We start from the raw sequence: 24545 nt of genomic DNA, 5'->3' as shown, positions 1-24545 counted from the left end.
ACAACGCAGGCTACAAGACTTCAAACAAATAAACAAACAAAATCCTGCAGGATGAGAGCCAAACCGTGAATGCTCCTAAGCGACAGCAGTAGCATCCCATGCCGAGATACCTATCCCGAGGATAATATCGACGAGTGAGACATGCAGGACTGGGCAATGGCATGACCTTCATATGCGCTCTTGCCGAGGAGCATTGAATCTGTCAAAGCCATGCATACTTCTACCGCCCGCCGCAAGGAAACTTCACATTCCCCAGGCCCTTACCCGATAAACCCCGAGTCATCCTGTACAACAAACCATCTCCCCAACACAATCTAGAAGAGCCACCCCATCCAAACGATGTTACATCCAAGCACCATGTAATACGAATACACCAATCCCGTCCGACACTAGGATGGCTCCTTTGACAATGACACAGGAGACTAGCGTCGGAACGCTAATGATACGCAGTGGAGTCGACCGTTAGGGCTTCCGAGACCATGCAGGACTAGTTCGTCCATGCATGGCCCCCCATGTCTAACAGCCGAGAGCGCAACCAATAATGCGATGAGACGTTAGATTACGAGACGAGACGAAGGAGTACTGACATGGGTGTTGTCCGGTACCACTAGATATTAATATCTGGGGGTCGGGAGGGGTGGTGGTGCGGACGTCTCCCCAATTTGTTGCGCTTGCTGATGGTTTTCGTGATGTCGCGTGTGAATGGGTCTGATGTTATGGAGGTCGATACCGTATGCTATGTCCTGTGTTTGGTTGTCTCGAGCGCACTGTGTTAGTTTTGGCTGATGATTTGGATATTTGGTAGGATGCAGAGTCGGGGTATGGAGACAGTGCGCAGTCGTGAGTCTTCCTTCAGTACTATTTTCCTATCTGCTCCCCTGGGCTGGGATTAGGACAATACAAAGCTGACGATATCTATCTTCTAGAGAATGGACTTCGCTCTGCAGCAGTATCATGAACTACCACTATGATAATGGACGACGCTACCACGCCTACCATGCGGGATCATATTGGTACAGATCTACCCTCTACCCCATATTCAGCTCTATCCACTGATCAGTACCATAAAGGGGCCCCAACGACGAAAAAGCCATGGAACAACTAGACATAGGGTAAACAGTCCATCCTCCAGTCAACACCAACCAACTAACCCAACCCAGCCACCACGTCTTCAACCTCCTGCTAGACGGAAAGCTCTACCTGGCACCGATCCCAAAGAACGTCGAAGTAAGCACACTTTTACATCGCATATTCAATTCCAACTAACTAACCCACCCAAACACAGCGTGTCCTCGACATCGGCACAGGAACCGGTATATGGGCTATGTCCGTCCTACCTCCACATCAAGCAGATCTATAATACTAATGAGCACGACAGTGACTTCGCAGACACGCACCCCGCTGCCAAGGTAATCGGAACAGACCTCTCCCCCATCCAACCGACCTGGGTCCCACCAAACCTGCACTTCGAAGTCGACGACTGCTGCGACGACTGGGTCTACGGCAAAGACAGCTTCGACTTCATCCACGTCCGCGGCCTGTACGGTTGCGTAGCAGACTGGGATAAATTCTACAAAGAAGCTCTTGAGTACGTCCCTTACCTTCTCCCTCTTCCCTTCTCATTCCCTTCCACAACCCTGCCCACCCAACTAACAAACATCCCACACCAAATCAGTCACCTAAAACCAAACGGCTACCTCGAACAAGTCGAAGTGTCCGTAGTGCCCAAATCCGACGACGGCAGCACAGCCCACACCGTCTTCGACGAATGGGGCAGAGTGTCGCTGCAAGCCGGTGACGCATTCGGGAAGACGCTACGCATCGTGGACGAAGCGAAGGAGAAGATGATACAGGCCGGGTTCGTCGACGTCCAGGAACACCGCTTCAAGTGTCCTGTCGGGCCGTGGGCGAAGGATCCGCGTTTGAAGGTGCTGGGCAAGTACAATCGGTTGCAGTGGGAGATGGGGATCGAGGGGTGGACTATGATGCTGTTGACGAGGTTCTTGAACGTGAGTTAGTTCTGCACTTGACTCTCCTGGTGTGCTGCTGTGTATCTTAAGTCTACGAATCTGTGTGATGATGCTAATATTCATATGTTGTGTACAGTGGACTCGGCAGGAAGTCGATGTGTACCTCGCGCGTATGCGTCAGGGACTGCGCGATCCGAGTATCCATGCTTATCAGGAGAAGTATATACTACCCTACCTTCTCGTTCTACTCAACTCTATATCTTACCCTGAATACTAAGCCATGACATAACTCCATACTAACTGTACACAGGGTAGTAGTATACGGCCGCAAACCAGGCAGCCCCCTGTGATGTCACCAGAAGGGCCCAGAACACTCCCCACAACGTCATATCCCATAGCTTAATGAACAGAGTTTACGTTTAACCTAGAAATAAAAGTAAGACGTCGCCGCTGATACCATCACGCTGCTGGACCCGTGGGATCTGGAGATACAGCGCCCAAGGGACGTGCAGAGGCGTATGATGTCAGCGGCAGATACTTCCGGCAGGGTCGTAGATCAGCGGCTGTCTGGAGTTTGGCGTGGAATTTTGGTTGTTCTGGATTGTTACTTAGCTTGGCAGTTAGGGTTGTTATGTTGGTGTTAGGTTGCTTGTGAGGGTTGTGTCTTGGATGGGAAGTAGGTGCGAGATCTTGGGGTTTGTGATATCCTGGGTTTGCTGGGATGACGTTGTTGAAGAAGGTGGGAATTCCTGGGGGATGTAGAGTTTAGGTTGGTTAGAGTAGTTTCCAGAATGAGTTTAGACATAGGTTATTTTTTCTCGCTCATTTGTGTTCATGTGGTATATGCATATTCTGTTATACAATCTGTCTGATCGGAGTGAGAGAATGTACACCCTGCGAATTAAGTATAATGGCTCATGGCCTCGTAATTGTGCCAGATAAATACAAATAGTATAACATAGCATCAAGAATCAAGTAATTCTGTAGTCAGGATACGTCCGAGCGAACTTCCCCAACGCCAGCATCGTGAACGTGAACTTATAATTAGGATAGGAGATGGCACATGTCTTATTGAACATACCCTCAATGGCTTCCTGCAGCCACTCGCCATTGGGCTGTTGTCTCGCCATTATCAATCGAATAGCTTTTTCAATAGGTTTGATGTCCGGATACTCAGCAGAGAGCAAGCCGATGACCGCATATGCCGTTTGCACAACTTGAGAGCCGCTTGGATGCTCGATGTACTTGATCTGTCGACAGCCCTATCATCCTGTCAATACAGACCCAGTATTAAATTGAAAATGGTAACTTACCTCGCAGCTTTCAGACCATCCACCGTCCTCTCTCTGTTTAGATAGTAGAAAGTGGCATGCCTTCCTGACGCACTCGCTATTTTGATATGTTTCTCCCACTGATGCCAGACTTTCCAAAGCGAACATGGTGCCGTACGTGAAGCAGACAGCCCAGCTTCCGTACCAACTGCCGTCAGGGAACTGGGCTTTCTTGATATATCCCAGCGCACGCTGGATGAAGACCTCGATTTCCTTCGATCGGTAATCCGGCCAGTGTTTCTTAAACAATGTCAATGCTGTGACCACCGCAGTCGTACACTCAGGGTAATCATATTCAACCATGATCCGTCCAAACACCTCCGCAGCATTGAACATCTCCATATACTCCCCACCTCTAGTCTGTTCATAAGATGAGCATCCGCCAGAGGGATTCTGATACGTGAGCAACGTATCAACGGCATCAAAGATCCTCCGATCATCAAGCAACTGCGGGTATCCCGGGGTCTTCTGGAGCAGAATCACCGACTTCAAGGCTTCCGAGATACAATCGCACACAGCATACCCTTGGTCCTTATTACTGAACCCCCAAGCCCCCTTCCGCGGATGGCGATAGCACACCTCCTGATCCTTACAGTTCTCCCTGATCTGCTGGCGATCCAGGAACTCCAACGCCCGCACCAACATAGGCCTCCACTCCTCACTCTCCGTCAAACCAGCGGCATGAACCGCTTGCACCAAAAATGCCGTATCCCAGCACTGCACCCCATTCGTCCCATTCACTAGCATGCCCTCCTTATTAACCCATAGAAAATCCTCCAGCCGCTCCCGGTGTCTCCTGACGGAATACGCATCACCCCCATCCCGTATGAAACAAACCACCATATTCAATGGCCCGTTCACAGATGCCAAATCAGCATAGTCGGAGTTCTCATCCTCCATATCCACCAGCTTGCTCACCCAGTCCTCAGCCCAGGTAGCCACGAACCGCGGCCTCAAAAACGGCATCCACACCTCGCTCAACCACCAGTTCACAGAGCCGAGCACCCAAGTCTTCGGATGATGGTTGTCAATCTCGGCAATGGAGTTTCGGTTCCCTCTCCAGTCAATGCTCTCCCAATCCTGAGTAAACAACTCGTTCCGCAACGACCGAATCACCTCCGTCTCAGGCATCGTCCACCGTCTCGACCAAATAAAGGACATTGGCAGGAACACTTGCCGCATATGTATCCACCACCGCCACGGTGCGACAGGCACCCAGTCCGGCAAGAGCCACGTTTCAGGCGGGATGGGGTTCACAATGTCCCAGTCCGCGATGCCGAGTAGCGCCAACCAGAACTTGGCCCAGTGGGGCGCGTACACGGCGCCGCCGTGCTTATGCAGCAGGGTGCGGGCTTTAATCATCACCTGGTGGTCGGCAGGGACGCCGAGCAGGCGGAGGACGGTGTAGTTGAGGCTCGTGCCGAACACGGTGCTTTCGCCTTCGGTGTGCAGACCCCAGCCTCCGTCGACTGGGTCAGCTCGCGCAAAGAGATAATATTTGATCTCCGTTGCGTAAGACCAGGGGATCGGGGTTGCGGTTGCAGTCCACGCGAAGACGACGCAGGGTAGTAGGAACATGGGGCCGCCGTACTCACATCCCCAGTTCCCAGCGGAGAGTTGCAGGTTAGAGAAGAATTTCAGACCATTGTGGACTGCCTCCAAGGGGGATGTTGACGGTGGAAGATTGGGAAGGTCCTATGTTGCGTTAGGTGAATGCTACTCGGCATATGAGTACTAGATAACTGCATACCAGTGGTAAACCGAGATAGTATTTATCGGCTAACGTCTGGGGCCATTTTCGCGCGGACTCGCCGTCTTCCAGGTAGTGCCATGTGTGTCGGCCGTCCTCGTTTAATAGTCGCCATCGTGTGTAATCGGTTTTCTCTGGCAATGTGGGTGGCATGTCGATTGGCCTATACCTAGGGCTGTAAATTAGGTTGTAAATTGAGGAAGTTGGGGAAGTGGGCAGTGCCACTTTATGGGGTTGCCTGGACAAGCCGCTAAAGGGCGGTTCCTTGCGCTAAGACACTCTAATGTGCTTGACACTTCTAGAGTGGCCTTAGAGCCTTCTTTGCGTCTTGGCTGGGGTGGAGTACGGGCTTCCGCGGACCGCGGGACGTTTTCGATGAACGGGGTATATTTTGGGGGCGAATAAACATGTTTGGTGAACTTGAAAAGAAAGACAGAAGAAAGCAAACAGTACGATATGTGCGAAGGTATGCCTTTTTGAGAGTCGTGTAAACTTGACTTTGGGTTGCAGATTAAATATAGAATGGATCTTCCTACTTGACCGTGTCGAGGCAGACATGTCTAGACGAATCAAAAGCCTAGATACCTCACTCCTAGACCTGACAGATTACCGCTCAGACTCCATTGTCTCAATATAACCATTCAGGTGAATTCAGGAAAGTTGGGGACCTGGGCTCCCAGCCATGTTGATTCTATAAAGCCGGAGGACGTAACGTTACGCATGTGGGTGTCAACATGGCAGATGCAACCACACACGCCCTAGATGCCAGAAAACAGCTTAGTAGATGTCGAATGTAGACAGGCTTTAGACAAGACTCAACCCATGCACACCATGGCCAAGAGTTGTGATTGTAGTCACTGAGCTAAGAAGCCAGCCATGTAGAGCCAAAGCAGTATTCGGGGAATCAGCTTGCTACAGTAAACAATCAATATCTGAGAAATGGTTACACCAAGCACACACTTACAAGATAATCCCTGAATTGGGTTACGATTACCTCCTCCCTCTCCGTAAGATGTCTTTGTTTGTTTGTGAATTATTATTTGTTGTATGTTTCCTTGCCATCAAAGTCTTAGGGGTGTGAATATACAACTCACGATTCTTTAGCTTGCAATACTTGTCCATGATGGTGTAGAGTAAGTGGCCCGTAAGATGTTGAGTATAACTATTCAACTTATCAACTTCATAACATAGGTCTGGCAACGGACAGCAAGAAGAAGATGAATACTAGGGAGAGAAAAGCATTCTCTGAGACCACTTCCAACATCAACATCTCCAAACGCCATTCTTATGCGTTGTCTGGTTGGCAGTAACGAGTGTACGGAAGAATTGTGGACGATAATGGAGCGTATTCGTTTGAAATGGAGATAATCATGTGATCTTTTTATAGGCGCCTACTAGTTCCCAAGGCCTTTGAGTAAGCAATCAAGCCCTTATTCCTTGCTTCATTTCCGGATAGTATGTATGAAATTCTTGAAGGGAATGGGATATGAAGTTATATGAAGTTGTATGATGAAGAATTAGAATCATGGGGATTGAGTTTTCCATATACTGGGGAAGGAAGTATCGGCGTAGTGAGTCTACAATGCTATAGCGGGAGGCTAGACAGCTAACGGAGAAATTAGGAACGGTATAGGGGTATCAAGGAGTACTCGATACTCTGGACTTCCCTGCTATGACCGTGGGAAAGCCGGTAAATGCTAGAAATGGCTAAAGTCACCGTAGTAGAGAAGGGTACTTCCTCATTGCTCGGGACCCAACCGGACCCATGGGTCTAGTACAAAGAAGGATCGACGGCGTGCCAGTCTCCGCTTTTAGCCTGCGTGTCTCAAGACGAGGAACCAACGATGGCATACCGACTTTACAACCCCTGTTGACCAATCAGAGCCGGTTCTGGCCCGTTCGAAGCGGTGATGTTGGATTCAACCATCTCCTCGTCGAGGTCACGGTACGCTAGTCAGTAAATTAGTTAATTTATTAGTCCGTGTCTCAGTGAATCCGCGAGGTAGCAGTTAGAGACAACGGATGGTAGACGAGGGGTATAAGAGGCAGGGCGTTGGGCGCGAGGCCATGGTAGGTTGCTTCAACAGTTTGTCCACTTTGAGACAGCGTTAAGGCCGGTCATATCGAGACCGAGAAACCTTGTTATTTCTTGATCATCCGTGCCCCGCTTGAAGCTGGTGTCAAGTCTTATGCCGCCCGGCGCGTGTGCGAGAACATCACCGCTATCAGTCCCGCTCCCGCTTCCCGTCCTTGTGTTTCCACAACAAACAGCAATGTCGTTGCTGCACTTGCCCTGTGAGCTTTTATTGTGCGTCGCTGAGTTTCTTGAGACGGAGGAGGATATAAATGCTCTATCTCAAGTCAACCGCCTGCTTCATGCTGTCATCAACCCATACTTGTATCGATTCAATGCATGGAACTCAGAAAGCTCGGCGCTAGTATGGGCTGCAGCGCACGGAGCAAAAGATACTGCACAAATCAGCATCCAGGCGGGCGCTCACCTGGATGCGGGCGATGAAACAGGCTTCACTGCATTGTCCATCGCCGCGATGAACGGGCACGAGCAGGTGGTCCAGCTTCTACTTGAAACCGGACAGGTTGATCCGAACGCCGTGGATTTTGAGCTGGGTCGGGCTCCGCTAGGCTGGGCTTCACAATATGGACATGCCGCTGTGGTAAAACTGCTACTTGACACCGGGCTGGTTGATGTGAATTCAAGAGATCATCTGCTTCTAACCCCACTAGCATTGGCCGCACAATCAGGGTATGAGGCGGTAGTGAGGATCCTTCTCGACACCGGCAAAGCCGATGTAAACTCAAAAGATGTCACTGGGTCGACAGCACTCGGGTGTGCTGCGGAGTTTGGACATGATACGGTGGTCAGGGAGCTCCTTGGAACTGGAGAAGCCGAAGTGAACTCAAAAGACAACGAGGGTGGTCGAACACCGCTATCGCGAGCCGCAGAAAACGGACATGACTTCTTAGTCAAACTGCTGATCGACACTGGAGTAGTTGATGCGGATACTAAAGACAATTTTAGTCGAACACCACTGTCCCGGGCTGCAGAAAATGGACACGAGACAGTGGTACGTTTATTGCTAGAAACCAGAAAGGTTGATATGGACTCGAGAGATCATGAAGGCGCATCGCCACTCGCTTGGGCCTCACAGAATGGTCACGCTACAATTGTGAAGCTGCTGCTTGACAGTGGACAAGTGGATGTAGACTCTAAGGACTTCCTGGGCCGCACACCATTGTTTCAGGCTGTGGTGAACGGGCATGAGACGGTGACGAATCTGTTGTTGAGAGCTAGCAGAGAGGATGACGAGTCGAAGATAGCACTTTGACCGAGAAAATCAAGAATTATGAAGATAAGGGCATGCTGTCTATCGAATGTAGAACGTAGAATGTAGAACCTAAGTGTAGTGAGGACGGAGTAGATCGTTGGGTGACTGAGGTGTCAGTGCCATTCTTCTGCAGAGAAGCTCGGGCCAATGGGAGCCTGCAGATCGAGTGGGTCACCTGGGGAAACCAGAGTTTCCCCTTTGGGTTAATGAGTTAGTAAGTGACCCTGAAAACGAGTTGATCGTTAAGGACACCTTTGACTTTCCTGGACTTGCTTCGCCTCCACGGATATCGGAGGAACTACGCCGGTCGAAAACTCCTATCCCTGCAATTCTTTCCAGTTCCAAGTTCACTCTATACTCTCGTTTGGCCCTATATTGCCATTCTTCTTCTTCAATTCTGTCTTTTCCGTCACCTCTCACGTCATCCTGGGCCGACCACCCCGAAGAGTTTAAGCTAAGCGATCGACGGACTAGTATGCAGAACTGACCAGGGACCACCCACGAACCGTATCTGACGCGCCAACAATCATCGAGACTTCCTTTTGAGCCCTTCTTGAATCCCAACAAACAACGCGCGACGCGACTCCGAGCTGTCCCGTTACAAACGGAACTACCGATGAAGCGCAAGGACCGCACAGTGTCCAAACGTCGCTCCAAGCCGACCCTGAGAGTTGCGACCGGCCAGAACGGCTATGTGAGAGACGGGATGAATTCCAACATTGAAATGCGCAAGAGGGAGACCTCTATCGAATCGACCTCGTCCGCACAAGCCTCCCGTATTATGTCCCGCCCCAGCTTCTCCTTAGACCACGACCCCCCGGTCACCCCGCAAACACCGGGACTAACCACGACGAGTTTCTCGAACCTCCCACCAAGCGATAAGAGAAATTTCTTGCTATTATGCGTCTTATATTTTCTTCAGGGAGTGCCCATGGGATTAGCCACAGGATCGGTCCCATTCCTCCTCAAACCCTACCTGTCCTACGGCCAGATCGGTGTCTTTTCCCTCGCTTCGTACCCCTACTCGCTCAAACTTCTATGGAGCCCCATTGTGGATGCGGTCTGGAGTCGGAGGTTTGGTCGCCGCAAGAGCTGGATCACTCCGGTCCAGGTGATTGCCGGATTGGCCATGATCTATATGGGCGGGAAAATTGGTGATATGATGGTGCAGGCGGGCGCTAACGGGGGCGCTGGGGTCTGGAACTTTACATACTGGTGGTTCTTGCTGGTGTTTTTCTGCGCCACGCAGGACATTGCGGTGGACGGATGGGCCATTACGCTCATGTCCCCACCAAACATCTCCTATGCCTCGACCGCCCAGACGGTCGGCTTGACAGCGGGCCATTTCTTGTCGTACACGGTGTTCCTCGCATTCAACTCGCAGGATTTCGCCAATCGCTGGTTCCGGGCCACCCCCGGAGAGGGGGGGCTACTTTCCTTGGGGACGTATCTGACGTTCTGGGGCTGGGCGTACCTGGTGGTGACGACTTGTCTGGCAGTCATGAAGAAGGAAGACAAAACCCATGAGCGGGACAGTATCTCGGATGTGTATAAGAGCATGTGGAGCGTACTTAAACTCAAGAACGTTCAGACCATCATTCTGGTGCACCTGATTGCCAAGATCGGATTCCAGGCCAACGACGGCGTAACCAGTTTAAAGTTGTTGGACAAGGGCTTTGGACAAGACAACATGGCCTTGGTCGTGCTGATTGACTTCCCGTTCGAGATTGGCCTGGGCTACTACGCTGGCAAATGGTCGACCGAGTATACTCCCATGCGCCTATGGTGCTGGGCGTTCATCGGACGACTGGCGGCGGCGGTTCTGGCGCAGTTCACCGTTATGATTTATCCGTCGGGATCGGAAGTGCCGTTTTGGTATATGCTGACGGTGATTGGGGAGCATGTGTTGTCCACTTTTATGAACACGGTCATGTTTGTGGCTGTATCCGCGTTCCATGCACGCATCTCCGATCCCGCGATTGGAGGGACGTACATGACGCTACTGGCTACGTGAGTTTTCCACTCTCTCCTTCCCTTGCCCCTTTGCATGATATGAAATTGGTGTAACTGTAAACTGACTCGCGCAGTGTCTCCAACCTGGGCGGCACATTCCCACGCTACTTCATCCTGAAGCTTGTGGACATGTTCACTGAAGCGACATGTACCCCTCCCAGTGTTCCTCCTGCGGCGGACCAGTTGAAGGGTGAACTGGTTACAGCGCCTTTCTCTTGTGCTCTGGAACCCGACAAGAACCGTTGCACAAATGGCGGCGGTTCCTGTCACACCCTCCGGGATGGATATTACACGACGAACATTATCTGCGTTTTGATTGGCACTGTCACCTTTTTCATGTTTATCCGACCGGCCGTGCTGAAGCTGCAGGGACTTCCCCTGCGGGCGTGGCGGTTATCCCCGAACGGCAGGCAATAGACCGGCCAAATAGAGAAAAAACGATAAACGGGTTTACTATAGATGGACACGGGCGGTATTGTTTGCAACATTCCTGCACGGTCGATGTATTAATAGAACTGTGGACCAAGATCCCTGCATGCTAAGAAATGAGGGTTGCATCGCTGTATGCTCAGTCGTCGACTCCTCCTGCTCCTCTCGTAGTTCATCACATCGGCGAGCCAATGGCCGGGCCGGTGGAAGTGCCCCGGGGTTTTGTCATTTGCCGTGTTTCGGGTGGCCGCATTAGTGACTTCGGGTTCCTGGCAATTTACAAACTCAATGAGTAGTCAGGTGGATCAAAAAAAGAAACAAAAAAGGGACCTGGTCGGTTTCCCCTATAAATAAATTCCAACCCCTAGCCACCTCGTTCTAGATCGTCCTCCCTCTACTCCCCCTCACCACCTCCCACCAACACCACCAAAAATGCAGCTCCCAACCCTCACCCTCCTCACAGCCTTAGCAACCCTAGGAACAGCAACCACCGCCGACACCCTGAGACCCAGAAATGTACCTCCCCCATTCCAATCATAACCACAGTCTCCTAAATATCATCCACTCATGAAACTAACATAAAACTCAAACCCAAAAAAAAGTGGGACCTCCGCCTCCTCAAACCAGGCTGTGAACCCAGCGGCTCCAACTTCGACATCAGCGTCTACCATGCGCAGGGCGTCTCCGAGCGATCGTGTGTGGATTTGGCCACCGTCCGGGGCCTGAATCTGAGTATTGTGGACACGGTCTCGTGGAAGAGTCCGTCCGAGCCGCAGTTCGATCTCTGCATGTATGGCAGTGGAAGTTGTGACTCTGGGGAGTTGGTTGGGGAGATTCGCGATGGGTGGGGGGTTTGTGTTAAGTATGAGGGATGGAGGGGGTGGAGGGCTGTTGCGAAGGGAGAAGCGTGCGATTGATTGATTTCTTTCTCTCTTTTTTGCTCTCTGTGTGTTCTGGGGGGTTGGGTTTGAAGGGGGCTAGGGTGTTGGTAATGGGTGGGTGGTGGATGTTGGTTGTTATGTGCACATCTAGAGATGGGATATAGCCAGTTATTGATATTGAAGCGAAGCATAGTTATTACATACTAGTCTATCAAGTTACTATGCAACGTTTTTGAGGTATGTAGATGTAATTCTATCTCTCATAGTTCGAGATTCGCAGCCAGGATATTTGTCTTAAGAGATCCTGCTGTTTGCTATTGCGATCTTGGCTGGTCCATGTTGCGTTCAAGAGCCTGACCGCAGCGTAATCGACCTCAAGGGTATGGTTGTTCTAAACTTCACTCAACTTCGTGATACAGTCAGTAGACGACAGGGTCATGTCTTGCTCAGTAGCAGGGCAGCAAATAAGTTCTGATTCAACAATACCCCCCGACCAAAGTTTCAGCGTCTAATTTCGCTTATCTCTAAAAAATTATCTATATTATTCAATATCTAGAGTTGTATTTTCACAACTATTATACAAACTAACAAAAAAAAATAAGCTTCAAGGTGATCAATCCAGTGTTGTTTAAAATCTATTATGCAACGTGATCACCGCCAGCGATATTCATTCACTCACTGTAGAGAATATTTTTTACCTACAACAACAGAGACTCGTGTAAAGAGGCACCATATATCTTTCTATACAGCATTAAAGAGCACTTTGGACAAGCAATACATTCTCTCATACTTATCAAAAAGCTTTCTCGATTACCTGATTTCGATCTCCCATTTAGCTACTTACGCAAGTAACGTGTATTATATACATGCACACCCAGCCGCGCTTTGCCCATTATCAGTCGTTGATCGTAATCAGTTTGTGAGGTCCGGTCCTCAATCCACGCGGTAGAAGATCTTGGGTCGCTTTAGGAAGACATTAGGGGGATTTTAGGGAAAAGAACCTTGTTTGACCAGTCGAGAATTTCGACTGACAAATAGTCGGCGGCAAAAACAGCACGCCAGAACTTGGGATCAGGGATGCCTAACATCAAATCAGCACGGAAGACCTATGATAGACAGTTCTGATTCTCACCATAAGGTTCTGGCCGGGTTGTTCTGCAGTCAATTATGAGCCAATCTTTGATCGACCCATCTGCAATCCAGCGAGCGTAGGTCCCAGTGGAGGCAAATCGTTCGCAATGCTCTTTCAATCGGTCACCCTCTCGTAGTAATTCGATTCTCCATCCGACCTGGGCAAATCGGAAATCAATGCGTCCCTGTCCTCCCGAGGACCACTCGCTCGTAACGTTCATCGCATATCCGAGGACCTCGTGGGCAGCGCGATAAAACTCATCTTGGTACGTCGCTTCCCAAGGTCGGATAATGGCTGCGTCACCAAAACGTCGAGTCCCGCCAGAAATATTCCTGGGTGAAAAGCGCGCTAATACGGCTTGAGCTAAAGCCGTGATGTTCGGGTACCTTTCAAGGGGGAAATCCATAGTTGAACTAGTCCAGTAGTGTTCTACGAATCTAATTTAATTAGCATCAAATGACTCCCCATGAGACCAGGCCACCTACTTTGCATGCAGCCGCGTCGGGAACACACAAACTATGTGCTCGGCATCAGCATCCGTTGGCTCAGAGTGCAGCCAGCCGTTCTCATAGCATTGCTTGATCCCTTCATTGTTGAGATCACGATCAACATTCCCCTCTGATAACGCCTTCCGAAGGATCTCTGCGGCTTCGGGGGAGACTCTCTTGGGTCGAGGGAACGAGCGGCTGACCGGGGCGCTCATGAGGTATGCGAACGCTTGTGCTTCGTTGTCCAGACTGCTGATGATATGGCTATCATTGAGTGTGATTTCTTCATGTTTGAGCTCGCTATGATAGACCTATTACCACAATCAGTGATGGTATATATAGGAAAGCGGGCTCGTAGTTGCTCAGGGAGGAAGGAGTCACCTGGAGCAACATGTGAAGTAAGCCATCAACCGCACCGGGGTGGCCATGAGTAAGATTGAAAATGTATTCTCGCGCCGTCCCGTCTAACCTGAGCTGCGGGTTCTGACTCTCCCGATGACAGAATCGTTCCACCACGTCTTCGAATTCCTCGGAGTTGTAGAAGAGGGCAACCCACGGCGAGAATTGGATCAATGACGGAGTGATTGACACCCTTTGTTGAGGACCTAGATATGCCAGAGGACTTCCGGCGCTGTACTCCGAATCTGGCCCTTCGGTAGGACTGCCGTAACAGGTGAAAATACAGATTCTGGGTCCAAAGTGTGATCCACTTTGATTTTTGATGAGTTCAATCCAAAGAGCTTCATCACGGTATGTCATCTGTCCTTCGTCTAAGATGAGGACATAGTTCCCATCCTCGACAAACTGTGCATCGAACTGGCGGTAGCCTCGCCGGCGGGCTTCGTCGATAATCTTGTCCTTGTAGTATTGGGGTGGGGTAGTTCGCCAGGAGTGGAAAGTTATGACTGCGATTCTCTCCTGGCGGTAGTGATTTGAGAGGAGGCGGGCCAGGATTGTTTTGCCTGAGGCGGGCGTGCCTCTAACGTGTATCACTCGGTTCTCCTCAAGCATCCGTGCGAGTTCCTTGACAGTTCTTTCCCGTGGGGAGTGAAGTGGATCGGGCTCTGGAATTCTTCACGTTAGAGACCAAGATCATAGGATTATAGGAAGGAAATTGTGGACAGACCCATCATGTCGAGAGTAAGGTCACAACCGGTGACCCAGCGAAGGGTTTTCGAGAGAAATTCCATTTTGCAGAGAAAGGGAGAGAAAGGGGAGCTTCGATATTGGTAGGTGCAGTAGAGTCAAAAGGCAGGTAAGTTCTGAGAGCGCAAGCTTTCTCTTTTCTCTTCTTTCCTAGAGCGGAGGCGATTAACTTATTCTTCGTTTCCTCTTATACCCCGATTTAGTAGATCCAGTGCCTCTTTGAAAGAAAGGGAGTTGTGTGACTTCCTTAGATTTGAAAAGGTTTCCAATGGTAAATAAGTAATTTAAAGATTTATCGCATCGACGTGACGTCAGTTTCTTGATCATATATCCGATACTTCACGCTGTCTGGCTGCTGCCGTGAATATATATTAGATAGGACGTCTATGACTGTAATCCCGCCTCTACCCCCAGACTTGGGGGCGACTATATTTATTTTACTATTCATTTTATACAAAACATGAGCTGATATATTGGGATAACAAAAGTATTCAATCTCCTACACATCTGGGCAGCTTTTATTTGAGTTAGTTATATTAAGATACACTTCCATAGTACTAGCTTACCGAAGACGAGTGATATCCTGGTGTATCGACCTTGATCAGTCCAATTGTCAACTGGAAGATCAACAATGAACCTCATAGCAATCCATGAGGATGCCCTGTCTTTGCCAACTTTGTTTTCGAGGTAGGTTGGGCATTGAGCCATAGTCGCGAAGTAATGTGTGACGCTTGTAGATTGCTAAACCATGCAAGGCAGGACCATATCTCTGCTTCCTTCAGTAATGCTTTTTGTTGTATATGGTTCGAAAGATATCTGGTATCCATGATAGAATTAGGTAGATTCAGCATCCGTCGGCAACTGTATGATGACCGTCGTCCACGGTGGTAGCATTGCCATCACGTACTTCAGTATGGCCATCAATTCATGGGTGACACGTTTAGTCATAAAGAGTAACCCATCTTACATGAAATATGGCAGGTCAGCACCAGGATCCGACTGCAGGACGTGAATAACCTCACTTACACGAGGATCAGCACGGTAACCTTCACAGATCTGACCTCTGATCATCGTTGACATGCTACCATATATAGCAGCCCATGCCACCTCCCAAGAAATAGATCCAGTACACTGTGGCCTCCTGTTGCCTATATAAGGCAAGCCTTATTGATAACCAACGGCACGCTCATGACTGTCGTAGATAGTGAAGCCTTGGGGCAGTTAATGACTTTGGCAACTTCGCCGACTGAATAACAGCAAGTAGAGCGCTGGCCCGCGAAAACCGGACGATAAAGGGCAGGAAAGAAGCTCTGGGCAGTCGTTCCTCTATTCTGTGGACCACTCTTTCGGTGAGCAATGGAGGGTGTACAACTTCCAATAACCCCATGTCAACGGTTAGAGCGCTCGACGCATCGAAATTGGGAAACAGGGACCGTGATTTCGAGTACAAGATTTCACGCATTGGCGGGGGTAGTAAAATATCCTAAAGGCCTAGTTGGGTGAACATGTTGGAGGCAGTGCTGACCTTCAGCATTAAGGCAATGGCCTCCCACGTCTTTCCTAGCCCCACAGAATCGCCAAGGATAACACCACGAACCTTAGTATTTGCACGAATATCAAGCAAACGGGCTATGGCAACCGGCTGCCAGAACTTTAGAACAGCTGATCAGTTCATAAGATCACATTCGTGGTGCCCTAGGATTTGCGATTTTGAGAATCTGACAGGCCTCTTCGTGATTGTCTATCTGGTATTCAGGATTGTCTAGCATCTTTTGATGCTGTTCAAATTGCTTAGCTCTAGCCTTCGTGTATCGATATAAGACTTCGCGGTTGACTATCGGCCGGTTTGATTCCTGATGAGCCGAGACTCCGCTGAATGATCAGTATATCGCGTCAGTATGACATGTAAACGGGCTCACGTATCGTCGTGGCCATTTCACCTGCGGGAAACACCGTGTTCCGTGAACATAGCCCATTGCCATGTGCGTTGCTCCGACTTCCATACCAGCTGAGTATGGTTAATGACTGATTGATGCTTTTTGCGTCAGGGTCTCACCGTTTAATGCAATCCTTGACTGCCTTGGTCATCCGTAATGGATAAATCGTGTAGGTTCGGCAAGGTCCAGTCGATACTGTCATATCAACGGAAAGGTAACAGACGAATGCGGTACTGTAGGCTCGTACTGTTCAATGCTGTCAATATCAAAGAGGCTTATATACTCCGGTAGAGATTATTGAGCAGGATAACATGTTCGTGGTTGAAGTTGGATATGTGGGATATTCTTTCTGGAGAAGCCTGTACCTTTATACCTCACACTTACTCAATCGTGACTTAGGGCTGTGAATATACCTTTTCACGCAACTCCATTCCCAGATGAATGGTTTGATGATGAATGAGTTGAAGAGGGAATAGATTAGGAGAAATTTCCTCCTTTGAATATTATTTTTACTCCCCAGTGTTCCCCTCTGGGTATATTCACACGGTTGGGGCTTGAGCTGCCTTCAAAGATCCCAGCTAATATTCCCTGTCGGGTTTTCTATTGCCTCCATGCCAAAATCTAGCATACTATGACAACATTCTCGAACTACATCACTCTGACTTTGACATTGGGTGATAATTCAAAATACGTCATTTGTTTCTGTTACAAGTGCTAGCCAATGAATGACAAATGGAACTCTCAATGTATTGCACGTGGTTCACATTTATAGACGCCCAATAGTTCCGAGTGCAAGAATTTTGCCATACTATACTATAGAATGTTGAGCGGGAGAGTAGAGGATTCATACAATAAATAACTGTTTTTCAATGGTAAATTTCCACACATCGCGATAGGAGGCTAATAATGCAATTCTAAACCCTTCGCCTGCTGGTGTGCGCAATTCTATGACGCTGATACAAAATCTAACTCTATACGCTCAAATGCAGTACATAAAGATACAAAATAGCCCAAACATACAGCGTAGTATCACATCAAGCGTTGCCAAACTCAGGCGATTAAATCCGTCACTCCGTCCCCTCCACCAACTCCTTCACAGCAGTATCCAACAGAAACCTCGCATACCCACGATGCAACCTTGCAACCCATTTCGGAATAGTCTTCTGCTGTGAAAGACTTCCCTCCTCAGGTACAATCTCATACGTGTGCGCCGAAGCGAAGCGCACCTCCACGAATGGCCCTAGACCCTCCTCATCCCCTTCGCCGTCAAACGGCCCCTCCACACTCATCTCATGCCGTCCACCCGTCATCAAGCGCCACGGATACCCCCAACGAGAGATCACCTCAAAGAACCGCCTTGGCCCATCCGAAATCTCCCACTTCGCTAACAAAGGCTCGTCGCCCACTGGCTGTCGAAGAACAGTCATACCCCCATTCAGAAGCTCGCGCGGGGCTCCCGTTTCTGGATCAGGACTGAATCCTGCCGTCGTGGTGCCCAGGTCGCCTGGGTCGAATTTACACTTGCGGAAGAGTCCGATCAGTTTTCCCTCTAGACGAAGTCCACTGCAGCTTAGCAGTGATTGCGCCCAGGCGATGTTCAGCTCTTGTTTCGTGGGCTTTTCTGTGGGGTTGTTGGTCCGTGCTTGGAGGTCGCCGAGGCGGATCCGGGCGGCATAGATGTCGATGTGGGGGACATGTTGAGTTGCTGAGTTGGCTGGTGTACGGAGCAGCTCGGTGCTGGATCTATCTGGAGCAATAGGGGGATATCTTGCTTCCAGTGAGTTTAACCAGACATGCGTGCCGTAGCCCACAAGTAAGGGGGGTATTGCTAGTGTGAAGAAGAGGCGGGTTGGGGATCGTCTAGCCATGTTGCATCGGATGGCAAGGACGTCGTGGTCAGCTAGAGGCTGGGCCTACGATTGTTTACATCCTCTAAGAGAGGCTGGCAGGCCTGGGCACAGCTTTATATAAATGTAAAGACGATCACCGGGTCATGCCGACCCGTCATGGGGCCAGGGCGTCACATGATGCTTCTCAGCCCTGTCATACGTTCTCCATATATAATGCCAGATTGTAAGCATAAAAGAGCTTTTACGTAGCAACGGAGGGACCAACCCTGGTCTTTGTTTATGTGTGGCTGGCAACGGCTAATTTTTTGTTACCCCGACTGCACGCCGTCTCCACTATGTATAGCACCCAAGAAGCTAAATTTTGGCGGCTCCACAATCCCTGCAGCCATGTTTCTGACTGTCACACGTAGCCAGAACAGAGGAGCTTCCTGTTGTATTTTGAGACATTTTGATTTGCACCGGAAATATTTCGGATCATTTGATGTTATATCCAGTGAGTTCCAGACACTTACCGAAAACACTCAGTGATTCAAGTGGTTGCTTTTGATGTCGGAAATCGCGCAAATTGATACTAGTAATGATCATCGGGGAGAGTTAAAAGGCCCAGGCCAAATGACACTCCGAAAGCGCAGACCCCCACAATTCTAGTGGTGGATACGCTTTACGAGCAAACCAATGGTGATGCTAAATACCGCACAGTGACCCGGCTTTCCTTGGCGAGGTTAATGCTCTCGCCAACGGCTAATGGATATTAGAATGGAGTTAGAACACCTGATAGAATCGAGATAATGAAGCATAGAGTCACGGACCTACCATGTAGCACCCGAGGCTCAATCATTCACCCAAAATCGACAGTTGTTTAATGGATTAAGACTACTCCGTTATATACACAACCGCGATGGCCAGGCATACTTCTCACGTTCATGGATCTGAGAGATGGGAATGAAAGCTCTCAACAGTGTGTTACTATCTATTCAAGAAATTTGCTCGTCAAGCAACTAAGAATGGCACAAATGGCTTCATGAGAAACCTCTGAATAGCGATTTGAATGCGATATGGGCCGACCTGGTGATTATGATGTCCTCCCACCATGAGCATATACCTGTTACCCCTAGCAAATGAAGAGTGCAAGTATCGTTAACTTGTTCTTAGTGAACATGTGCTCAGTTTTTGAGTATGCGTTGTCTTATAGCGGGCGTATACTCTACTCGGGTTGTCCTCGAAGGGTATTGACATCGATAATTCTGTGCCAACACACGAAGACCAGTCAGTACCTTCCATATGTGCTGGAGCATAACGCTTTCATACCTTACCTGTGATGCTCCCACACGTGTCTTTCGCCTCAAGTGAAGAGCCAATCCAACCACAAAGTTTTTTCAACATCATAGCATCGCGGCGAGTCTGATGAACTTCCATGTCTCTTTCAGTCAAATGTCACAAGAAGCTCTTGGAACTGATCTAAGTGAATGCAATCAAACTTCTCTGCATCAGGCAAACACTTAATACCCAAGACAGACAGTCCCCTGGCGCCTTCCTCGTCAGTCTCTCAGCAGGTACCCGGCCTGACATCATGATTACCATGACCATCCACTGTTCCCAGGCATGCTACCCTGCTGCCTGACCTACGAGGCCCTCGCAGCTGCCTCTTCCTCCAGGCACCATTCTGTAATCATAGTGAACAGATGTTTTAGGTGTCTAACAGTACCAGTGACGGGGGGCCCGATAGTCGAGCGGAAAGCTTAGGCCTCGCTGAGTCCGGCCCCCCAAAGTCCTAGGCTCGAGTAGATCAGCGGTTCGAATCCGTCATTCCTCGCCCCTGGGACTCCACTAGTAAAATCCTACGGGGTTTTCGTAGCCCTCCCTAAGACGCCGGTGCTAAAACGCGTTCGGCGCCGGGGACGGAGGGTGAGCTTTTTGTCAATTTGATTTTTGTTATTATTGTATCCCTCTTATTTGATTTTTCTTTTTCATTTGACATCTATTCTCCATTTTCTGGATTCTATGGTCTTGTCTGTCAAGCAGAGGTGGTTGAAGGTACTCCGTGTCTGAGGCACTGTACAGTGGAAGAGTCCAGCACACAAAATTCTCCCACGCCACGACTAATACAGATATGCTACTCTGAGTCAGTGCAGAATGCTTCTGTGATTCATACAAAAATTCCCCTGAAAATATCTATAACCTTTTGAACGTGCAGACACCTCAGGCTCCGGTTTCAGGCTCCATATGGTCACGACATGAGTGCTGCTGTCGATGAGCTCATGAGACATGTTGTCAGAATTGAATGTTTTTAACATCATATGCCTTCCTCATACCTCTTTACACAGATCATATAGCCCCTATCATTCTACACAAGCGAGTACAGCTTCTAAGATATTCTATACTGAACGCTAGTCTTCAACATTAGGGCTACATCGTTGCGCTTCTTTTGCCTATTGCACGGCGCAAACGATGACTACATCCGTCTGGTAAACGTGGTACTTCCATGAACCATCTTCCTTTCATTGAGCGCTATGGGCTTGTGTTTATGTAGAATAGTGTCAAAAGCCTCTGCGGGTTATAACGTGAGAAAGCCACAACCAGTACTCTTGAATCTGGCCCACGGAAATTTCTCACCACCATACGGTGCGCATCCCACGAGCCGAACGATCACTAGTATAAACTAGGCAAGACACACGACAGTCACGCCTGGAAATATTAATCAAACTCTTTCCCCAGCTCGGCTATTGCATTGAGATTTGTCCTGATGTATACTGATGAGGGGTTTAGCGATGTTCGTGAACTTTGTGTTGATCGGCTTGAACGTTGATTGACTGGAACCATGCCCACAATAGGTCGATATACTTGGCCTTGATTTCCAATACGCATATGCGAGATAACACCCTGAAGATGTGTGTCTAGCCTCTGCAGAGTGGTGCAAGTAAAGGCTATCATGTTGTCTTGGCCAATGGCTAATGCCGCTTGGCCGTATGATACAATCCTTGGCCTATTGTTGCAATCATGTGCGGGATGTATCTCGGAGCCCTTATCGTGAACCTATAAATGAGAACCTGACACTCATGAACAGAATGACCATACTCGAAGATACTGAAGCTTTCACCAGAATATCTGGGTTGGTGTATTAGACGAATAATCAATCCGCCATCGTTTTCGCTGTTGGTTAATACAATGGGGAAGGGCTTCTTCAGTCACGAGTCTGAAACTAAGAGTTCGGACGGGTTTCAAGGAACTCGGAACCATATTTTTGATGATTCAGACGCTGCTGAATATTGGGCCAATGTGTATGAGAAAGCCCAATATGAGGGTCGTCATCGCTTTGATCCTTCCTTCACCTGGACTCCTGAGGAGGAGAAAAAATTGATCCGAAAGGTTTGCACACCTCACCCTGTTCTCTTGTTGGTGTTTCTGTCTGGTTGTACATTGGTTAATATTATATAGGTGGATCTGCGGATTATGTTCTGGGCGTGGCTAATGTTCTGCTCACTGGATCTAAACCGGAGAAATATCAACAGGGCAATCACAGATGACATGGTGAGTGAAAGTGCTTCAAGCTTGGTAGTCTGCTAGCTAACCAATACTAGCTCCCTGAACTAGGCATGAACACAAATGATTTCAACTATGGACAAACTGTACGCTTACCTCTCACCAAGGGTTGCCGATAGTCGCTGACAATGGTAGATCTTTCTGGTATCCTTCCTCGCAGCAGAGCTTCCAAGCGGTCTGATCAGTAAGAAGGTTGGGCCAGATAGATGGATACCCTTCATTATTGTGTGCTGGTCGACCATCAGTGCTGCACAGGCTGCCCTTTCAAGCAGAGCCGGCTTCTTTGCCTGTCGAGCCCTTCTTGGACTTCTGATGGGTGGTTTTATACCGTAGGTCTATGAGTGGGGTTTGCAGAGTATCTATCTAACGTTTTCTATAGTGACATAGTACTATGGCTATCTTACTTCTATGTAAGTACCTAGCTTGCCGCAGTGTTAAGGTAATATTAACACGGAACAGAAAGGACGAGAACTACCCATTCGTCTCAGCTGGTTTTGGACGGCGCTCAGGTAAGCCACAGCTCCAAGAACTGAACACAACCATGCTAACCCGGCCAGTACTTGCAATATCGTTGGATCCCTCCTTGCCGCTGGCATCTTGCAGATGCGTGGACTTCGAGGATGGAGTGGATGGCAATGGCTGTAAGTACACCTCTCCACTTCGTTGTATCTGGACTAACACCCGCGCAGGTTCCTCCTCGAAGGACTAGTCACTGCTACCATCGGAATCCTATCCTGGGGCCTTATGCCTCCAGGCCCCTGCCAAACACAAAGCTGGTTCCGAGGCAAAGACGGCTGGTTCAACGAGCGCGAGGAACTCATCCTCGTGAACCGACTTCTGCGCGACGACCCGTCCAAAGGCGACATGAATAACAGGTCCGTCTCCAAAGCTCCATTGAACAACCACCCATATCTAACTCACTCCACCAAAACAGACAAGCAGTTGGCCCAATCGCACTCATCAAGTGCCTGAAAGACTTTGACCTCTGGCCCCTCTACCTGCTGGGCCTCCTCATCTATATCCCACCGCAACCTCACGCAAACTATCTCTCCTACATCCTCCGGCGACTAGGCTTTTCCACCTTCCAGGCCAACCTCCTCGCCATCCCTTCGCAATTCATGTTCGCTGTCAACCTCCTCATCATCACCCACATCTCAGACAAGCTCAACGAGCGCGCCATCGTCGCCTCCACCTCCAACATCTGGATCCTCCCCTGCCTGATCGCCCTGGTCGCCCTCCCCGAATCAACCAGCACCTGGATCCGCTACGCCATCAGCACTGTCCTCCTCAGCTACCCATACTGCCACGCGATCCTCGTCGGCTGGAACGCCCGCATCAGCAATACCGTGCGCACGCGCGCCGTCGGCGCCGCGCTGTACAATATGTGCGTGCAGGGCGGGAATATCATCGGGAGTAACATCTTTCGGGAAGATGATAGTCCGCTGTATCGCAGGGGGAATAAGATCCTACTGGCGATTTGCTCGTTTAACGTTGTTCTGTTCTATGCGGTTAAGGCGTACTACGTTTGGAGGAACCGAACCAGGGAGAGGAAGTGGCAGTCCATGTCGGAGGAGGAGAAGAGTGATTATTTACTTACCACGACGGATGAGGGGGTGAAGAGGTTAGATTTTCGGTTTGTTCACTGATTGGAATTACGGTAGCTATCTTAAAATATCACTAGGTAGAGTAAGTAGTATGGCAGTGGTGTGATGCTTGAAATAAATTGTATAGAGATCTGATCTAAACCCTGCGATAAGATAAGGCTGCCCCTCCACTGAATTACTAACGACAGGTTTGCTTCTCCAATTTTTCTTGCGATACACCTCTCTACAACATCATAACATACACCCATTACCACAATCTCTACGGTCAATACACCATAATATATCCCTCTAGAAACCTACGACTTTACAAAGACCACAAACCACAACAATGACCTCCCCCAGCAACAACAACAGCCTCGACGACATCTTCGGCTCCTCCCCACCCCACGACGACACACCAACCCACACAATCGCCACCACAGCGCAATCCGAACCCTCCGAACTGCCCTCCCTCCGCCGCCAACACGTAACAGCCGGCTATCGCGACGGCGTCTCCGCCTCGAAAACTGAACACGTGCAATCCGGCTTCGACGCGGGCTTTCCCGTGGGCGCCCAACTGGGCATGAGAGCGGGGACGATCCTCGGCATTCTCGAGGGCGTGATCCGGGGGTACGAGAGTCGTGCCTCGTCGGCGGTGATCAAGAAGCCTGGTGCTGTGCGCGGCGGCGCGTCATCATCCTCAACGGAGAGCGAGGAGGCGGTGAAAAGCAGACTGGAGAAGAGGGAGAAGGTCCTCAAGCTCTACCAGGCCGCCATCCGGGAATTGGATGTGCAGACCGTATTCGCCGGTTTAGATGGTACCTCTCAGGAATTGAAACCGGAGGAGCGACTGCGGGGGCTCGGGGATAAGGCCATTTCGACCTGGGAAGAGAAAGTGAAAGTCGCGCATTGGGAGGAGATCATGGACGCGCTGGAGATGAAAGACGCGAAGCCACAGCCACAGGAGGACGAACAGGAACAAAGCTGAGCAGGGGCTTTACAGACCTACAGCTTGGTACCTCTTACTTCCCCTCTGGCCGCCGGCCAGAATCCCTGTTTCTTGGCGGGTTTGTCTCACCAGCCGAGTTCTTCTGGGCCCTCATCCTCCCCTTACCGGTGGGAAGGGGATTTTTTTTTTTTTTTTTTTT

The 24545-nt window shown here is 49.6% G+C and overlaps 9 protein-coding genes across 9 annotated transcripts; 5 read left to right on the top strand and 4 right to left on the bottom strand.

Moving 5' to 3' along the window:
• The first annotated feature begins 425 nt into the window (after nt 1-425).
• BDV37DRAFT_222020 (class I SAM-dependent methyltransferase) lies at nt 426-2409 on the top strand. The gene is made up of 10 exons (XM_032080183.1): nt 426-731; nt 806-840; nt 927-1013; nt 1071-1112; nt 1161-1227; nt 1286-1326; nt 1379-1588; nt 1676-2009; nt 2107-2189; nt 2281-2409. Exons 1-10 carry the CDS (start codon nt 678-680, stop codon nt 2318-2320), a joined length of 993 nt encoding a protein of 330 aa, XP_031945026.1. The 5' UTR covers nt 426-677; the 3' UTR covers nt 2321-2409.
• Nucleotides 2410-2790: 381 nt separating this feature from the next.
• BDV37DRAFT_297347 (terpene cyclase/mutase family protein) lies at nt 2791-6173 on the bottom strand (the record flags this gene model as incomplete). Its single annotated transcript, XM_032090306.1, has 4 exons — nt 2791-3232; nt 3284-4996; nt 5052-5275; nt 6146-6173. The coding sequence occupies 4 exons, from the start codon at nt 6171-6173 to the stop codon at nt 2942-2944; spliced, it is 2256 nt and encodes a 751-aa protein (XP_031945025.1). The 3' UTR covers nt 2791-2941.
• Nucleotides 6174-7425: 1252 nt separating this feature from the next.
• Nucleotides 7426-8332, bottom strand: BDV37DRAFT_268864 (uncharacterized protein; the record flags this gene model as incomplete). The annotated part of the gene is made up of 4 exons (XM_032084251.1): nt 7426-7486; nt 7553-7721; nt 7794-8149; nt 8220-8332. The coding sequence occupies 4 exons, from the start codon at nt 8330-8332 to the stop codon at nt 7426-7428; spliced, it is 699 nt and encodes a 232-aa protein (XP_031945024.1).
• A 359-nt stretch (nt 8333-8691) lies between these two features.
• On the top strand, nt 8692-11226 carry BDV37DRAFT_239972 (SD08430p). The gene is made up of 2 exons (XM_032081019.1): nt 8692-10408; nt 10486-11226. The coding sequence occupies exons 1-2, from the start codon at nt 9015-9017 to the stop codon at nt 10826-10828; spliced, it is 1737 nt and encodes a 578-aa protein (XP_031945023.1). The 5' UTR covers nt 8692-9014; the 3' UTR covers nt 10829-11226.
• Nucleotides 11227-11272: 46 nt separating this feature from the next.
• On the top strand, nt 11273-11757 carry BDV37DRAFT_279494 (uncharacterized protein; the record flags this gene model as incomplete). The annotated part of the gene is made up of 2 exons (XM_032086345.1): nt 11273-11356; nt 11443-11757. The coding sequence occupies 2 exons, from the start codon at nt 11273-11275 to the stop codon at nt 11755-11757; spliced, it is 399 nt and encodes a 132-aa protein (XP_031945022.1).
• Nucleotides 11758-12686: 929 nt separating this feature from the next.
• Nucleotides 12687-14531, bottom strand: BDV37DRAFT_279493 (uncharacterized protein; the record flags this gene model as incomplete). Its single annotated transcript, XM_032086344.1, has 5 exons — nt 12687-12802; nt 12854-13290; nt 13339-13652; nt 13723-14405; nt 14468-14531. The coding sequence occupies 5 exons, from the start codon at nt 14529-14531 to the stop codon at nt 12687-12689; spliced, it is 1614 nt and encodes a 537-aa protein (XP_031945021.1).
• A 2691-nt stretch (nt 14532-17222) lies between these two features.
• BDV37DRAFT_239969 (uncharacterized protein) lies at nt 17223-18379 on the bottom strand. The gene has a single exon (XM_032081018.1). The coding sequence runs from the start codon at nt 18290-18292 to the stop codon at nt 17492-17494; it is 801 nt and encodes a 266-aa protein (XP_031945020.1). The 5' UTR covers nt 18293-18379; the 3' UTR covers nt 17223-17491.
• A 2943-nt stretch (nt 18380-21322) lies between these two features.
• BDV37DRAFT_221832 (major facilitator superfamily domain-containing protein) lies at nt 21323-23639 on the top strand. Its single transcript, XM_032080180.1, has 10 exons — nt 21323-21640; nt 21710-21802; nt 21853-21900; nt 21950-22143; nt 22194-22224; nt 22274-22323; nt 22372-22455; nt 22504-22689; nt 22749-23500; nt 23572-23639. Exons 1-9 carry the CDS (start codon nt 21440-21442, stop codon nt 23458-23460), a joined length of 1599 nt encoding a protein of 532 aa, XP_031945019.1. The 5' UTR covers nt 21323-21439; the 3' UTR covers nt 23461-23500; nt 23572-23639.
• On the top strand, nt 23585-24402 carry BDV37DRAFT_221914 (Yae1 family protein). The gene has a single exon (XM_032080181.1). The coding sequence runs from the start codon at nt 23747-23749 to the stop codon at nt 24383-24385; it is 639 nt and encodes a 212-aa protein (XP_031945018.1). The 5' UTR covers nt 23585-23746; the 3' UTR covers nt 24386-24402.
• Nucleotides 24403-24545: the final 143 nt, after the last annotated feature.

This window comes from Aspergillus pseudonomiae, assembly GCF_009193645.1.
Source record: "Aspergillus pseudonomiae strain CBS 119388 unplaced genomic scaffold BDV37scaffold_9, whole genome shotgun sequence".
Classification (NCBI taxonomy): Eukaryota; Fungi; Ascomycota; class Eurotiomycetes; order Eurotiales; family Aspergillaceae; genus Aspergillus; species Aspergillus pseudonomiae.
This window is presented reverse-complemented; position numbering and strand designations above follow the sequence as displayed.

Excerpts from the sequence above, each read along its gene's own strand:
- BDV37DRAFT_222020 (XM_032080183.1), top strand. The coding sequence starts at position 678 with ATGGTTTTCGTGATGTCGCGTGTGAATGGGTCTGATGTTATGGAGGTC. Across the intron at positions 1,014-1,070 it reads TACCATGCGGGATCATATTG|GGGCCCCAACGACGAAAAAG; the intron begins GTACAGATCTAC and ends AGTACCATAAAG. Across the intron at positions 1,228-1,285 it reads CGATCCCAAAGAACGTCGAA|CGTGTCCTCGACATCGGCAC; the intron begins GTAAGCACACTT and ends ACCCAAACACAG.
- BDV37DRAFT_239972 (XM_032081019.1), top strand. The coding sequence starts at position 9,015 with ATGAAGCGCAAGGACCGCACAGTGTCCAAACGTCGCTCCAAGCCGACC. Across the intron at positions 10,409-10,485 it reads TACATGACGCTACTGGCTAC|TGTCTCCAACCTGGGCGGCA; the intron begins GTGAGTTTTCCA and ends TGACTCGCGCAG.
- BDV37DRAFT_239969 (XM_032081018.1), bottom strand. The coding sequence starts at position 18,292 with ATGGCTAGACGATCCCCAACCCGCCTCTTCTTCACACTAGCAATACCC.
- BDV37DRAFT_221832 (XM_032080180.1), top strand. The coding sequence starts at position 21,440 with ATGGGGAAGGGCTTCTTCAGTCACGAGTCTGAAACTAAGAGTTCGGAC. Across the intron at positions 22,144-22,193 it reads CTGATGGGTGGTTTTATACC|TGACATAGTACTATGGCTAT; the intron begins GTAGGTCTATGA and ends CGTTTTCTATAG. Across the intron at positions 22,324-22,371 it reads TGGTTTTGGACGGCGCTCAG|TACTTGCAATATCGTTGGAT; the intron begins GTAAGCCACAGC and ends TAACCCGGCCAG.
- BDV37DRAFT_221914 (XM_032080181.1), top strand. The coding sequence starts at position 23,747 with ATGACCTCCCCCAGCAACAACAACAGCCTCGACGACATCTTCGGCTCC.